Consider the following 15,577-nt stretch of genomic DNA (forward strand, 5'->3'; position numbering starts at 1 on the left):
ATGTAGGGTACAAAGGAAGAGTAAGTCATCTGAAACTCAAGGAATGGGATGAGAGCTAGTAGTGGCAGCAAGAGTAAACACACCATATTTTGACCAGCCTCCCTTCCTAAAGATGTGTGGTTTCTCTGGGGTTGATTAAAACCTGCCTTTTGGCTTTGTGTTACTCTAGTCCTGTTTCCTATATTCAGAGTGCTTAAAATCTGTGTTATGTTGTTGCCAGTTCTTCACAACTACTCAGACAATGATTTTCAGAATATCCTTAGAGATCCGAAATCGAAGAGATATAAAAAATGTTTTCTTCTAAACTCAAAACTGAGATAAACAAGAAGGGCAGGCCCTATGTCTGTTCTTGTTTTTTTATTCCACATGTAGAAAGCACTCCTTTAGTAACTAGACTTTTAATCTATTTCTGTATCTTTTTTTCCCTTTCTTTTCTTTTCTTCCTCTCATAGTTGAGAGGTGAGCTCGATCTCTTCTTGTCATCCTAGAAGCATTTGGTTTCTTTATTTGTGTGAGTCGCATTCTGACAAGGGATTAACACCTACAGATTTTGTTTCCTGCAGCAAATCGTCATTGCTGGCTGAGGAAAGTCTCAGGTGTTTTTCATTGTGTGTGATTGGTCTATACTAGACTATGACAACAGGAATTCTTGAGTTCCTTTTCCCCATGGCTTATGTGTAGAATGGCAGAATATGAGATGTGGGGCGCCTTAACCTTTTCCCGCCATCCTGTAACATCTCCAAGGAATCCTCTCACCTTGGCTTCACCTCTTGATGATGAGATGAGAGGAAGCCCATTACATATTTTGATATCTCCTAACTGCTAAAACGTTCTTCCATTACACTGGGCCTTACAAAACCCATCTATCTGATCTACCTGCCTAAATTAAAACAAAACAAAAAATAGCCCTTTTTCCTCCATTAGTACAAATATTTTGTGTCTTACAGTGATCCTATTTCTCTTTTCCAAACTAAACAATCCCAACTCCTAGTCCTTTCTGGAGCAGAGCGTGGGAGACTGGAGATTGCTTCTAGTTCTATAATTCTATGTTGCTCATGAGATTTCTGCAAAACTGCCACTGTTTCTCTACATTGTCCTATTATGGGTATCAAACTTGCTTTGGCCAAATCTCAGGTCAAAAAAACTGGAAATTTGATCAAGTTATTTAAAAAATAATTCCAGTAGTTATCTGATTCATTTCCATAGCTAATTTTGTCACAATGGCATGGTAGTGTGAATTTAAGTGCCCTAACTCCAATACTTGATACAGTTTTTCCAAAATCCTTTCTAGGCACACACAAAAAAAGCTACAATAGGTATTTGTTTTACAACTCTCTGAACATTTCTATACATTTGCAATGTGTATCTCAAAGGAAAAACAGGATACAATGTAGTGCTAATATAAAAAATGGTATGTAATAATTAACATCATACTCAGTAGGTAAAAGACTGAAAGGTTTCTTCCTAAAATCAGGAATAAGACAAAGATGCCCATCTTTACCACTGCTCCTCAACACTGTACTAGAAGTTCTAGCAAGAGGAATTAGGCATAAAAGAAATAAAAAGCATAAAAATTGTAAACAAAGATATAAAATTATCTCTATTTACACATCCTAAAGAATCTAGAAAATAACTCTGAGCGGCCCCACCCACCAGAGGTCCAGGACCAAGCTTCACCCAACAGTCGTCAGGCACTGACGACTCCTGCCAGGAAATCTGCACAAAAGCCTCTAGTCCAGCCTCATCCACCAGGGGGCAGATACCAGAAATAAGAAAACAACAATCCCAAAGCCTAGTGGAAGGAATCCACAAACATAAGCCAGACTCTACACTGGGACTGGCAGGACTCTGGCTCTTGAGTGACAAGAGAAGAGTCTGCTGCTGGAACACATAGGACGTCACCCACAGAGGGCCACTTCTCCAAGGTCAAGAAACATAACTAAACTACCTAAAATACAAATAGAAAGACAGACAATATGAGGCAGCAGAGGAATTATTTCTCAGGCCAAGGCACAAGATAAAAATCCCAGAAGAAGAATTAAGTGATGAGGAGATAGGCAATTTATCCAAGAGTTTAAAATAATGATGGTGAAGATGTTTGGAGAACTCAAGAGGCGTATAGATGCACAGAGCAAAGTTTTTAGCAAAGAGCTGGAAAATATAAAGAGGACCCAAACAGAGTTGAAGAATAAAATCACTGAAATGAATAACACGCTAGAAGGAACCAAGAACAGACTAAATGAAGCATAAGAACAGATCAGTGAGCTAGAAGACAGATCAGTGGAAATCACTACTGCAGAAAAAAAAAAAGAATGAAAAGAAATGAGGATAGTTTAAGAGAACTCTGGGTAACATGAAGCACACTAATATTTGCCTTACAGAGGTCCCAGAAAGAGAAGACAGAGAGAAAGGACCTGAGAAAATTTTTGGAGAGATAATAACTGAAAAAATTCCCCAAGTTGGGAAAGGAAACAGTCACGCAAGTCCAGGAAGAGCAGAGGGTTCCACACAGGATCAACCCAAAGAGGAACACACCAAGGCACACAGTAATCAAACTGGCAAAAATTAAGGATAAGGAGAAAATACTGAAATTAGCAAGAGAAAAGCAATAAATAACATACAAGGGAACTCCTGTAAGGATATCAGCTGATTTTTCAGCAGAAACTCTATAGGCCAGAAGAGAATGGCACGGTATATTTAAAATATGAAAAGGAAAAACTTACAACCAGCAAGGCTTTCATTCAGATTTGATGGAGAAATAAAAAGCTTCACAGATAAACAAAAGCTAAAAGAATTCAGCACCACCAAATCAGCTTTACAACAAATGTTAAAGGAACTTATCTAGTTATCAAACCATAAGAAAAGAGAACAAAAAGAAAGAGAAAAAAAGACCTAAAAAGATTGCTTTGACAATTCGGGGTCTTTTATGGTTCCATATAGATTTTGAAATTGTTCGTTCTAGTTCTGTGAAAAATGTCATGAGTATTTTGACGGGGGTTGCACTGGATCTGTAGATTGCTTTGAGTAGTATGGCCGTTTTGATAATGTTGATTCTTCCAATCCAAGAGCACAAGACATCTTTCCATTTCTTTGCATCATCATCATTTTCTTCATCAATGTTTTACAGTTTTCATAGTACATAGTACAGGTAACCTCCTTGGTTAAGTTTATTTGTAGGTATTTTGTTTTTTTGATGCAATGGAGATATTTATGCCATTTATAAAATTCTGGTTTTTGAAGTGAAAAAAAAGAGAATGAAGGGCCACAAATGGCAGAATATCCTTCTTTCTTATGGGTGAGTTATATTTCATTACACATATATGTTGCATCCTCTTTATCCATTTATCTATTGATGTGCACTTGGGATGCTTCCATATCTTGGCAATTATAAATAATGTTGCTGTTAATAGCAGGGTGTATGCATCTTTTTGAATTAATGTTTGTTTTATTTTTCTTGGATATATGTCCAGGGGTGGAACTGCGGAGCCATATGGTGGTTCTATTTTTAGGTTTTTGAGAAACCTCCATATTGTTTTCCATACTGGTTGCACCAATTTACATTCCCACCAACAGTGTACAAAGATTCCTTTTTCTCCACATCCTTGCCAACATTTGTTATTTGTGTTCTTTTCGCTGATGGCCATTCTGACTGGTGTGAGATGATATCACATTGTGATTTTGATTTGCAGTTCCCTGATATTAGAGATGTTGAGCAACTTTTCATATTCCTGTTGGCCATGTGCACTTCCTCTTTTGGAAAAATGTTCAGTTCTTCTGCCCATGTTTTAAATGGGTTGTTTGTTTGTTTGCTTGCTTTTTAATTAAAGTACAGTTGATTTAAAATGTTGTATTAGTTTCTGGTGTACAGCATGGATGGACCTGGAGGACATTATGCTAAGTGAAATAAGTCAGACAGAAGACAAATACTGTAAGATATCACTTACATGTGGAATCTATAAAAATATAATAAACTAGTGAACAGAATAGAAAAGAAACAGACTCACAGATGTGGAGAAGTAACCAGTGGTTACTAGTGCGGAGAGGGAAGGGGGAGGGGCAGGATGGAGGGGGAGGATTAAGAGCTACAAACCATTAGGTGTAAAATAAGCTACAAGGATGTACTGTACAACATGGGGAATATAGCCAATATTTTATAGTAACTATAAATCGAGTATAACCTTTAAAACTTTGTGAATCACTATACTGTATACCTGTAACATATAATATTGTATATCAACTATACTTCAATTTAAAAAATATGATATTGTAAAATAAGTAAATAAATGGTTAAAACAGAACAAAACAAAAACAGCAACTTTAAGCTAATAAACTAATTCAGCAAAGTTGCAAAATAAAAGATCTACACACTACAAAAAATCAGTTGCATTTCTACACACTAACAATGAACAACCTAAAAAGGAAATGAATAAAATAATTCCACTTACAATAGCATGAAAAAGATTAAAATACTTAGAAATAAATTTAACTAAAGAGGCACAAGACTCATACACTAAAACCCACAAAATGTTGCCAAAAGAAATTAAGAGAACTAAATGAGTTGCATCTCATGTCCATGGATTGTAAAACTTAATACAATGATAATACTCCCCACTCCCCCAAGCAATCTACATACTTAATACAATCCTTATCAAAATCCCCACAATCCTTTTTGCAGAAATGGAAATGCTGATCCTAAAGTGCACACAGAATTGCAAAGGACCCCAAACAGCCAAATCTTGAAAAAGAAAAACAATGTTTAGAGGACTCAAACTTCCCATCTATGAAAACTTACTACAAAGCAACTTTAATCAAGACAGTGTAGTACTGGCTTAAAGACATACAGACCAATGGAATAGAATTGAAAGTCCAAAAATAAACCCTGACGCATATGGTCAAAGGATTTTCAACAAGGGCGCCAAGACCACTCAATGGGGAAATAACAGTCTCTTCAACAAATGGTTCCAGGACAACTCGGTATCCACATGCAAATGAATAAAGCTGGACCCCTGCTTCATACTATATACAAAAACTAACTCAAAGTGCATCAACAACCTAACTGGAAGAGCTGAAACTATAAAACTTTTAGGAAAAAAACATTCAAATCTTCATGACTTTAGCTTTGGCAATGAATTCTTAGATATAACACTAAAAGCTCAAGAAACACACACAAAAAACACATAAACTGAACTTGATAAAGATCTAAAACTTTTGTCTATCAAAGGATATTATCAAGAAAGTGAAAAGACAACTTACAGAATGAGACAAAATATTTGGAAATTATATATCTGATAAGGATCTAATATCCAGAACATATAACCTGTTCTGCCAGGTGTCAAGGTAGTTGATAAGGACAATAAGCTAAACTGAAAATAACAATTCAAGACTTTATTCATTTACTACCACACTGCAAGCAAAAGGCAAAATGAAAGGTGCTGGCTCCCTAGTGCTCCATTCCCCCCCCAGAGCAGTGCCAGGCAAGGGTCAGATGAGATGCAGCGCAGACACGGAGCACCATCTCACTGCTGGGGAGCCCTGAACTAAGGCTCTTGCTTCTTTGTGGACCCAGGGGGCCAAGAGAGGGAAGAGAGGTGTCTCAGTCCCTTTAGGCTGCTGTAACAAATCCCACATCTTGGATATTAAACAACAGAAATTTATTTCTCATGGTTCTGGAGGCTGGGAAGTCCAAGATCAAGGTGCCCGCATGGTCACATTCTGGTGAAAGGCCTCTTTTATAAAAGCAATAACCTCATTCGTGAGGGCTCCACCTCCACGTCCTCATCACCTCCCTCAGGCCCCATCTTATCTAAAACCATCATACTGGGCAACAGGATTTCACTATATGATTTTGCAAGGGATGGTGGGGTGGGGAGGAGGGACAAACACTCAGACCACAGCAAAGAGGAAGAGCCAGGAGTAGAAAAAGCGTTGAGTCGGAGTGGAGAAAAATACCTAAGCCAAGGGCTTCAGAAAGAGGCCTCAAGAGAGGTGACTAGGGGGCGCCTCAGCCAAAGCCTCCAATAAGGAAGCTTCCAAATGGAGCTGCCTGGGCTAGTAATGCAGACACGCATGTGAGCTTGGCTGCCTAGGGGCAGAGGGCCTGAGAGTTGCCTGCAGCTCCCCACAGAAGACTATAATATGCAACCTACGTACCAAATCTGGCACGGGAGGGCAGCTTCCCTCCATGGAGCCTGCCAAGTAAAGCCTTGTAACTGCTGACGGTCAGGCAGGTCTCAAAGATCGCACACAGGGCTCTGGCCTGGAGGAAACCCCTCATAAAGAATTCTTATAACTCAACAACAGAAATTAAAAATGAGCAAAGAACTTAGAAAGACATTCTTTTCAAAGAAGAAAAGCAACTGGCTAACAAGCACATGAGAAGATGCTCAACATCAGCAGTGACTAAGGAAATAATACAAATAAAACATCCCAGGGAGACAGAACACCACACTCCTCAGAACAGCTACAATAAGAAAGGGAAATAATAAATGTCAAGAGAGAGGGCAGAAACTGGAACCCTCATACGTTGCTGGTAGGAAGGTAAAATGGTGAAAACAGGCAATTCCTCAAAAAGTTAAATGTTATTACCATCCCACCCAGGAATTCCACTTTTAGGTATATAACCCCCTTCAAAATTGTAAACAATTGAAAGAATTCAAACAAATACTTGTGCACAACTGGCAACACTATTCACAACAGCCAAAATGTGGGAACAACCCAAATGTCCATCAACGAATGAATAAACAAATGTGGTATATACATACAATGGAACATTGTTTGGCCATAAAAAGGAATGAAGTACTAATACATGCTACAACTGCAGATGAACCTCAGAAGCATTATGCTAAGTGAAAGAAATCAGATACAAAAGGTCCTATGTTGTATGATTCTATTTGTAAGAAACATTCAGAATAGATAAATCCACGGAGACAGAAAGCAGATAAGTGGTTGCCAGGGTCTGGGGGAGGGGAGAACGGAGAATGACTGTGTAATGGCTATGAAATGTCCTACTGGGGTGACAGAAATATCTTGGAACCACATCGAGGTGACGGTTTCACAACAGAGTAAATGCACTAAATGCCACGGAATTGTACATTTTAAAGTGGTTAACTATTAATTTTATATTATATGAATTTAATGTCAATTTAAAAAAGAAAAAAGTATATATGTTTATTTTGTAATATCTTTTATCACGAATAATGATAACTGTCAAATTTCCTGCAAAGTATACTGCATCTACAGACACTGAAAATAATGTAACTCTTTTCTAATTAAAGCAGAAACATCAAAGGTCTAAGTTTAGTTTTTAGATTGTTTTTTCTAAGGTTTTTTTCTGTCTAAGGCTTCTTGGACAGTCTAGGTCTTAATTAAATGCAGGGATTCTCAAACTTTAGTGTGTCCTGGAGGGACTGTTAAAACGGACTGCTGGGCTCACCCCTGGAGTGTCTGATTCAGAAGGCCTGGGCTAGAGCCTTAGAGTCTGCATTTCTTGCAAGTTCTCAGGTGATGCTGACACGAAGGCCCGGGAACCACACATAAAGAGCCACAGCTCTAATGTAATCTCGAAAATACTACCATGGAGCTGATTCCGGGAAACAGAAAACAGTAATTCCTGAAAGCACTTGCCCCAAGGAAAAGCGGGGAGCTCCTGACCCGCAAGGCTTAGGCAGTGTATTACCTGGGTATGCCAGGTACTCTATGAACCTGATGTCACAAACTAAGGTGCATTTCACATAGAAAAAACGACCTTAGAGACTTGTCTTGTGAACACGTCAGAACATTCTGTCAAGAATTCACAGGGCAAACAAAGTGAATCAAATACTGTTCCTCATTTCTCACATATACAGAAGATATCACACAAGATATTTGTCTGGTAATCTGTTTGATAATCAAGTTAATTTACCATCCTGGATTTTCCAAGCAAACTCCTCGTCTGCTCAGGGTAAGCAGCGCTCAGACCCCACTGGCAAGAGCAAAAGCTACGACAAAGGATCTACAAACTACAGAAGACAGAAAACACTAACTGATTTATAGATATAAACACCAACGTTCTACTGTGTCATGGAATTCAATTTTTGATCATAGCTACTTTCAATCTGAAACCTCAATTACTTGCTTTATTAGAATCTATAAAATAGTTTTATATTCTTGAGCTACTTCATTTCCTCCCTATTGCAATAAATACGGTGTTGAGCACATCAACAATCTCCTCCTTCATAACTAACACTTTATAAATCAAAAACAAAGACTAGCAAATTCAGACAATGTAAGTAACTGTTTTCCTTAACATTTCCAAGCTAAATCACTCTTCTGTTTTCACCTCTGAGTCACAGGAAAACTCTGCCACCCTTTATCTATTGCATTTGGCTCTGTGTCTAGTATGAACTATTGAAACCAAACGAACTCTCTTCTGGCAGCTTATTTGAAAATTGTGAGCTGTGGAGTGCACCACAGGCTAATATGGGTAGTATCATTCACTGTAAATATGGCAAACAATTTCAAAACAAACAACAGAGTAACAAATACAAAACTTATTAACTGTAAGTCTGTGGAACAGCAGTTGCCATTTTTCAATGCATTGAAGCTATTAGACATATTTTAAATCATCCTTTTGGGGTATAAGGGGAAGCTTATTAATTACTATTATAGTTCAAATCCCTGGCATTATTACGTAGAAAGAAAACAAAGAAGAGAAAAATAAGTACTATTACTTTAACTGTTTTAACATTCTGTTTAACATTCAAGTTTTACCCCTGCAGCTCTTAGCCCCCCCTCCCCCGCAAAAAAAAACCTCCCAAGTATTTCAACAGTAGGTGGAGTCAAAATAATTTTAGACATCTGATTGGAACCATCCTGCAAAGGACTCTGCCCTCCAAGTGAGCTTTCTACACCTTCAAAAATATGGCCAAGGTTGGAAGACATTATATTTTTGACACAAATCTCTTGTACACAATCCTTTAAATGCAGATTAACTGTAAAGATCTATAAATAAGAGTATAACTGATTGATAGTCTGAAGATTAGGGTAAAAAGTCATTTTTACCCTCAGCTACAACAGATGATGCAGGCCCCACTGGCTTCAGATTTTCTTAGGAAACTTATTTTAATCTAATGAATGAGTGAATTTCATAGCTGTAATTAGTAACATTTGTGATTATCAATCCTAGGGTCTTGATATCAAATATATTTATCAATCTAGAGTTTTAACAGTACAAACACCTTGATAGTTAACTTTGTCACTATGCCTGCTCATAAAATTTTGTAGCTACACAAATATACCTGCAAATTATACATGTCAAATTGGCTTAGTGATACAGTGGCATATTCTTCACTCAGTTCTGCTGCAGCTCTTGTTTTGAACACAAGAATTTGTTGCAACACCAATGACACATCAAGGAACAATTTGAGCACGAAAAAAATATTTCACATTTTCTCATACAGGATTTCAGCAGTGAGAAATGTTACATGAACAGAGAAAACTGCACCCAGCTGAACAAAACGCTTAGGAATATATACAATGCACACACTTCAAACCTACACCAGCCACCTCAGGTTTCCCTGTGCTAAGAGCCACATGCATTCACATTTGGTGTTACAACTTTACATCCAATTACAGATAACCCTCTTTCTACCACATCGCACTAACCCACAAGCTGCAACTTCTCCTATGACCACTTCCACAAGCAAACTTCAGGTCCTTCTCATGGTAGAGTATTAGATTAATTATGGCACTTACATATATTTCTTAACCATTTAACATGTGTATAACTGTGATACTGTTTTGATTAGGTTCCTACCTTTGTTTGTAACATTGTTCCTTATTAAGTTTTTGAGTGATATACCCCCAATTCCATTTTCCCCATAAGATCTGTGGCTTTTATTGCATGGTTTTGCATAGTGCAGTAATGATACTTAGGAACACATATGTCATGTTATAATAGAACTGACTGTAAACTGACTATTGCCCCATGCGTCAACATGGATGAATCTCAATGTTGAATTAAAAAAGAATATGGGTTGGGGTGGGCTGACTGCAGAGCAACCCTGAAAGGGTTAAGTGGGTTTTTGCCCCTCATGAATCTGTTTGCCTGGGCCCAGGATTGGAGGGCTTCACACCTATACCCTGTGTATACAACAATCAGATTTACACTATTTTTTCTTGTTACTAATGAATGCTATAAAATAAATTTAAATACATTTATTTATATATATCTTCCCCTAGAGAGAGGATGGAAGGGAGGAAAGAAACAGGGGTGGGTAAAGGTCTATTTTGTCAACTGAACGAAAGGCATAATGAATATTCTTTACACCAGTCGTTCTTCAAAACATAGTCTGGGAAATATACTCTTTCAAAGGTCTGTGAGGGCAAAGCTATTTTCATAGTAAGACTCAGACGTGATTTGTCTTTTGAATTCTCAGTCTTATGAGAGTGTACAATAGTTTTCCACCAATACATAACATGGGATTATTGAAAGAAACGAAATGCAAAAGCAGCTACGAGAACCCATCTGCCTTCTATTAAGCCAGTCGCTAGGAGATATGCAAAAATATTCAATGCCACTCTTGATGGTAATATTTTATGTTTGGGAAACATTATTTTCATAATTTTATGTTACTTGTCATAACATGTAATTAATTAGGTACTATTACTTTTAAATGAACATTTTTAAATTTCTCAATTATAATTTCTAACACAGCAAATAGAGATAGATACAACCCATATAAATAAAAGTTCTTAGGGGGCTTCAATATTTTTTAAAAATTAAAGTGCTCTTAATGCCCCAAAACTTGAGAACCACTTGAACCACTTTAAACCTTCAATGTGCCATGTGTGTACATACACATGCATAGCTCTTGTGTATGTATGAAGTATTTCATGCCTTAAAGGATCAGAAAAATCACAGAGTAATGGAGACATGAAAAGAACCCTTCAGCACCCCCAGCAAGTGGTGCTGTATATGGTAAAAGCTTGTTACGCTGATACATCTACACAGAGATGACTTACCGGTACTCAGTCTGTGAAACACACTCATAAAGTTCCTGGGCAGTAAATTGGACATTTTTATTTACCTGAAAAGAACCAAGATATAGTGATTAAAAATGCACATAAAGTCAAATGAGTGGTAAGAGCACAATTACAACGGCCCATATTCTGAGGGAGCAGAATGTCAAGTTTCTAGTTTTTGCATAGAAAGGACTAAACAGTAACCATCAGAAGTTCAGTGACCATAATGCTAAACTGAACCATGTGTAAAAATATTAGTCCTATCGTTACAACTTAATCTGTTCACAGAACTGGAAGAAGTGAAATGAGTCTGTTGTTAGTGGGAATCTCAACAAAGCAAATAATCACTTTGTAGATCAAATGGACAGAAAAAAATGTGCATTCCGTGAAACAGTAAATTCCACTAATACTGGCTCTTACCAACAGATTCATGCATCAATTAGCCTAGCCTCTTAAAAGATTTCTAGTGTACTTATTCAACATTTATTTTCCAGGAAAAGTAAATAAATTATTTTTAAAAATTCAAAAAAGTTTACACTTAAAGGGCTGGAGCAGATTTGGGGTCACGTAGGTAGACTACTGTAAACAGGAATAGCCACATTTTATTTATTCCCTAAACATTAGAAATAATTCAAGCTGAAAGAAAAAGTTAAATATTCAACTCTAACAACATCTGAATATTATGGCTGACCCTTCTGAAAGTTATTACTGAATAACTTTTATTTAAATACTAAGGTAGTCAGGCTCCATAGCTTAGCTGGTTAAAGCACCTGTCTTGTAAATACTAAGGTAATTAACTGTGTGAAAAGATCTGTCTGTTTACGACAGTTTGATTTATAGATATTTTCTAAAGAAATATATTTTTCAGACTATCAATCTAAATATTTAAAGTAATATGTTTAAGTTCATAAATATCTATTATAATTCAGAGACATAATTTACAATACTATAAACATAAAAGTCCTTCAACCACAGAAACTTATCGTGGAGAACGGTGATGGAATCCTGTATTTCTTGAGATTTACTACTGATTTAGGCTATATTCTACTTATTTGCAAGGAAGAATCTGGAAGCTTATAAAGGGAAATTCTTTTTATCATATTACTCAAGAAATAATGCCTAAATTTTCAGAAATTCTGATTAACAAAGGGAAATGAAAAGAGACTATATTCTATTCAATTTACTTTAAAAAAATATTTAAGGTCTTATTAACCATACGCATTTTTTGCTGAAGAAAAATGTTCTTACCCTGATGTAATTAATGCTACTTTAAAGATTTACATCATGAAAGTCTTCTACAGAGTTTAGGGTATTGTTTATTTGCGAAGTTCCATGAGTTTCTTCAGTATTTTCTTAAGAAATTCACCATATTTGTACAGGAAATGTTTCATTCACTAAAGGTTAACAACACATAGTTTTAAAATATAACATTTGAAATGTATATAATCCTAATTTTTTACTTAAAATTAGGATTATCTATTTTTATATATTTAATGTTATTCAATTATATATTTAATATTACATTTAGTGATTCATGAAATTACTATATAACATGGTTAATTTGGGTATTATTAAAAGAATCTTCTAAAAATGTTCTAAAATATACATTTAGAGTTCAATTATCAACCAGTCCAACTCCTATCTCTTCCTGTGTTTTGCCCTGGTCTCGAGGGCCTTTGATATTTTCACTATTGCTCCAGCATACTAGGACCTCTAATGTATCCAAACTTAGGCCAGCAAATGGCAACAATCAACCCTGCAGATCTTTGATCAGAAGATCAAAGGAATAATCTGTTCTCTATCAACCTGTTGAGAAAAAACAGCTGAAGTACTGATTTTAAACCTGATGTAATATGAATACAAGATAGTTCCTTAAAGCCATTAGTAGATTTTTAGGGGGAAAAGTATCTAGATTTATCTTTGGTTCTAAAAACAATCTACATACATACATTTGGATACTTATCCCAGAAAAACAGCTAGGGTATAATGTGTGACATGGCTCCAGGTTATAGTAGATGGCATCAAGTAGGCAGTTAATTTACTACTAATAAAGGACAACTGAAGCACAAATTCTTGACCTACATCACAGGTTCTAGCCTGAAATATACCATTTCATCACATTCATTAATTTTGAAACAAGACATTTTTAATCACTCCTATTGGGACACTTTAAATTACACTATTAAATATCATTCCTATGCTTAAGTGCACAATTTTAATTCCCAGAAAACAAATAGCTGAAAGATGTCTTTGTCAGTAAACATAGAGTTGTGACTGCAAATTGATTATGGAATTGGTGTCATTAATTCTTAGCTATACTATTTATAGTGAATGCCAAATACTAGAAATGGCTGCATTATTTTTAATTCTTAAAAAAATCAAGAACAGAAGGCAGAGGTTAAATATAAAAATAGCCAAACATCTGAAAAAATTTAGACGGTCCTTTCTGTGAGACAAATATATCCAATGTAGTAATTGGTACTGGGGAGGAAGTTCTACTAAGAGAAATAACTCTAAAAATCTGGGACTCAGATCCACCTATTCTTATAAATAATATGTTGGGTATTTTCTCCCAATGTTCTCAGCAATAGAAAGCACTAAACCCCCAAAAGATCTATAAACCAGATTTTTCCAGGCTATGAGGTTTTAAAGTTGTCCCATTGTTTCCAAATGTATACTTTTATTGAATTTGAAATTCAGAAAGTATAGTGAAATAATCATATGAATCATCTCAAAAGAGAAAAGCTTCTCAATAATCACATAAAGTGGTTAAATAGTATTAAGGCTAATTTTTTTCTAAGTACACATAAACACCATTCATTCCTTAAATAAAATAGGTAAGACTTATCAAACACTTACTGTGTGTCTGGTACTGTTTGGAGCACTTTATATATATTAAAGTACTTAGTCTTTAAAGAATAACTGTAATTTATCTACTTACATTATTCCCATTTTACAGATGAAGCAACTGAGACAAAGATAATTAAATAACTCTTCTAAGAGCATACAGTTAACAGGTAGCAGAACCAATATTTGAACACGAGTAGTTTGACTTCAGAGTCTGTGTTCCTAGCCACTAGGTTCTTAATGTAACATGTGGCATAAAAAAGTTAAATAAAGAGCCAACCAGGAATAAAAGTGAAGAAACATTATTTAAAGGCATTTGACTCTATAAGAAAAATGACACCTGAATATATGTCATACTCCTTTATTTAGAGCATTTTAAAAATTAAACACACAGACACTTAAAAAGAAAGAATGTATGGGAACACGAGCAAAGAACTTTAGGCAAACAGAAACTGAAGATTAACAGAATACTTTTCTTGGATTGACACAAGGAAAGCTTTCAGGTTAATTTAGAGAGTACACTGGAGCCTCACCAGAGCTCTAATTCCAGGGTATACGCTGCTGCTATGGAGGAAACCAAATTATAGCTTTCCTTTTCAGTAATCAGTGGTTCTCAACCGGAGGTGGTTCTTCCTCCCCAGGGGACATCTGGGTATGTGAGCTTGGTACAGTGGGAGGATATTTTTGGTTGTCACAATGACTAGGGGAGCTGCTGGCATTTAGTATCTGAAAAGCACGGATGTTAAAGCATCCTGCAAGGTTCCACACAATAAAGAAATGACCTGTCCGAAATGCCCACAGCACCCCTGATGAGAAACAACTCTGTGCTGGAGAAAGTGTATTATTATAGAACTCTTCTAGAGGTTTTTACTTAGAGAATGAAAGAAAAAAATTGAATGTCACTGTCAGACTTCCGTGGCATTCAAGAATTTAAAGCAAGTACCAACTAAATAGCATTCCATTACATTTGAGAACTCCTACCATGTTTATATTAAAATGTGTTTAATAGTGGAAATATGATAAGCATTTTAAAAATATTTCTCATACCTCATACTTGATTAGGAAGTTATAGAGGGTCTCAACATCTTGATAATTACTATTGGGGGCCAAAATCCTAAAAAATAAAGTAAAATAAAAACAAAAGAGGGGAATGAATGGATGAATGGTTTAAGAAAAAAACAATACCTTGAACTTTTCTCCCAAGATATATTCAGAATGTGAGAGATAACTTATTGTATAATAAGCTTGTTAAAACATTTATAATCTTTTTTTGGGTTTTATTTATCAACTAAAATTATAAAACCATGAGCTTAATTCAACAAAGATCAATTTATTAAAACATTATTATTTACTTATATTAATACTGATATCATCAATTATTCAACAACAATAAGCATTCTTATGTGAAATTATAGTTCACACTTCAAGTTATAATGAAACAGCTTTTTCAAAAGGTAGATAGAAACATGAAATAGATTTTACACTCTGTATCTTTTAAGCTGCAAACAAAGCTTGAAGATTTCCCACAGAAATGTTTGACCAATCCAAACCGACAACTGACCAAACTATCAAACACGTTACACATTAAAAAAAAATCCCAATAAAAGACTTTGTGACTAAATTCAAATAATACTGTTTGAACTAACAGCCTAGCAGTCTATGAACAATTATTAGTAATTAAGACTATGTAAATTGTTGGAAATAACCCTGATTCATAAAAATAACATAA

The 15,577-nt window shown here is 35.7% G+C and overlaps 1 protein-coding gene across 4 annotated transcripts in view; it reads right to left on the reverse strand.

The window, feature by feature from the left end:
• Positions 1–15,577, reverse strand: part of SWT1 (SWT1 RNA endoribonuclease homolog) — a 153,233-nt gene that overhangs the window by 72,343 nt on the left and 65,313 nt on the right. For 2 of the 4 annotated variants that reach the window (XM_032466482.1, XM_014560003.2), the window contains exons 17-18: positions 14,896–14,962; positions 11,002–11,066 (exon numbers count right to left, since the gene is read on the reverse strand). In XM_032466482.1, the coding sequence (XP_032322373.1) occupies positions 11,002–11,066; positions 14,896–14,962 (132 nt within the window). Of the gene's footprint in view, positions 1–11,001; positions 11,067–12,245; positions 12,396–14,895; positions 14,963–15,577 lie in introns of those variants that run through there. The other 2 variants (XR_004314480.1, XM_032466483.1) reach the window with 2 other exon arrangements.

This window comes from Camelus ferus, chromosome 23 (genome assembly GCF_009834535.1).
Source record: "Camelus ferus isolate YT-003-E chromosome 23, BCGSAC_Cfer_1.0, whole genome shotgun sequence".
Taxonomy (NCBI): domain Eukaryota; kingdom Metazoa; phylum Chordata; class Mammalia; order Artiodactyla; family Camelidae; genus Camelus; species Camelus ferus.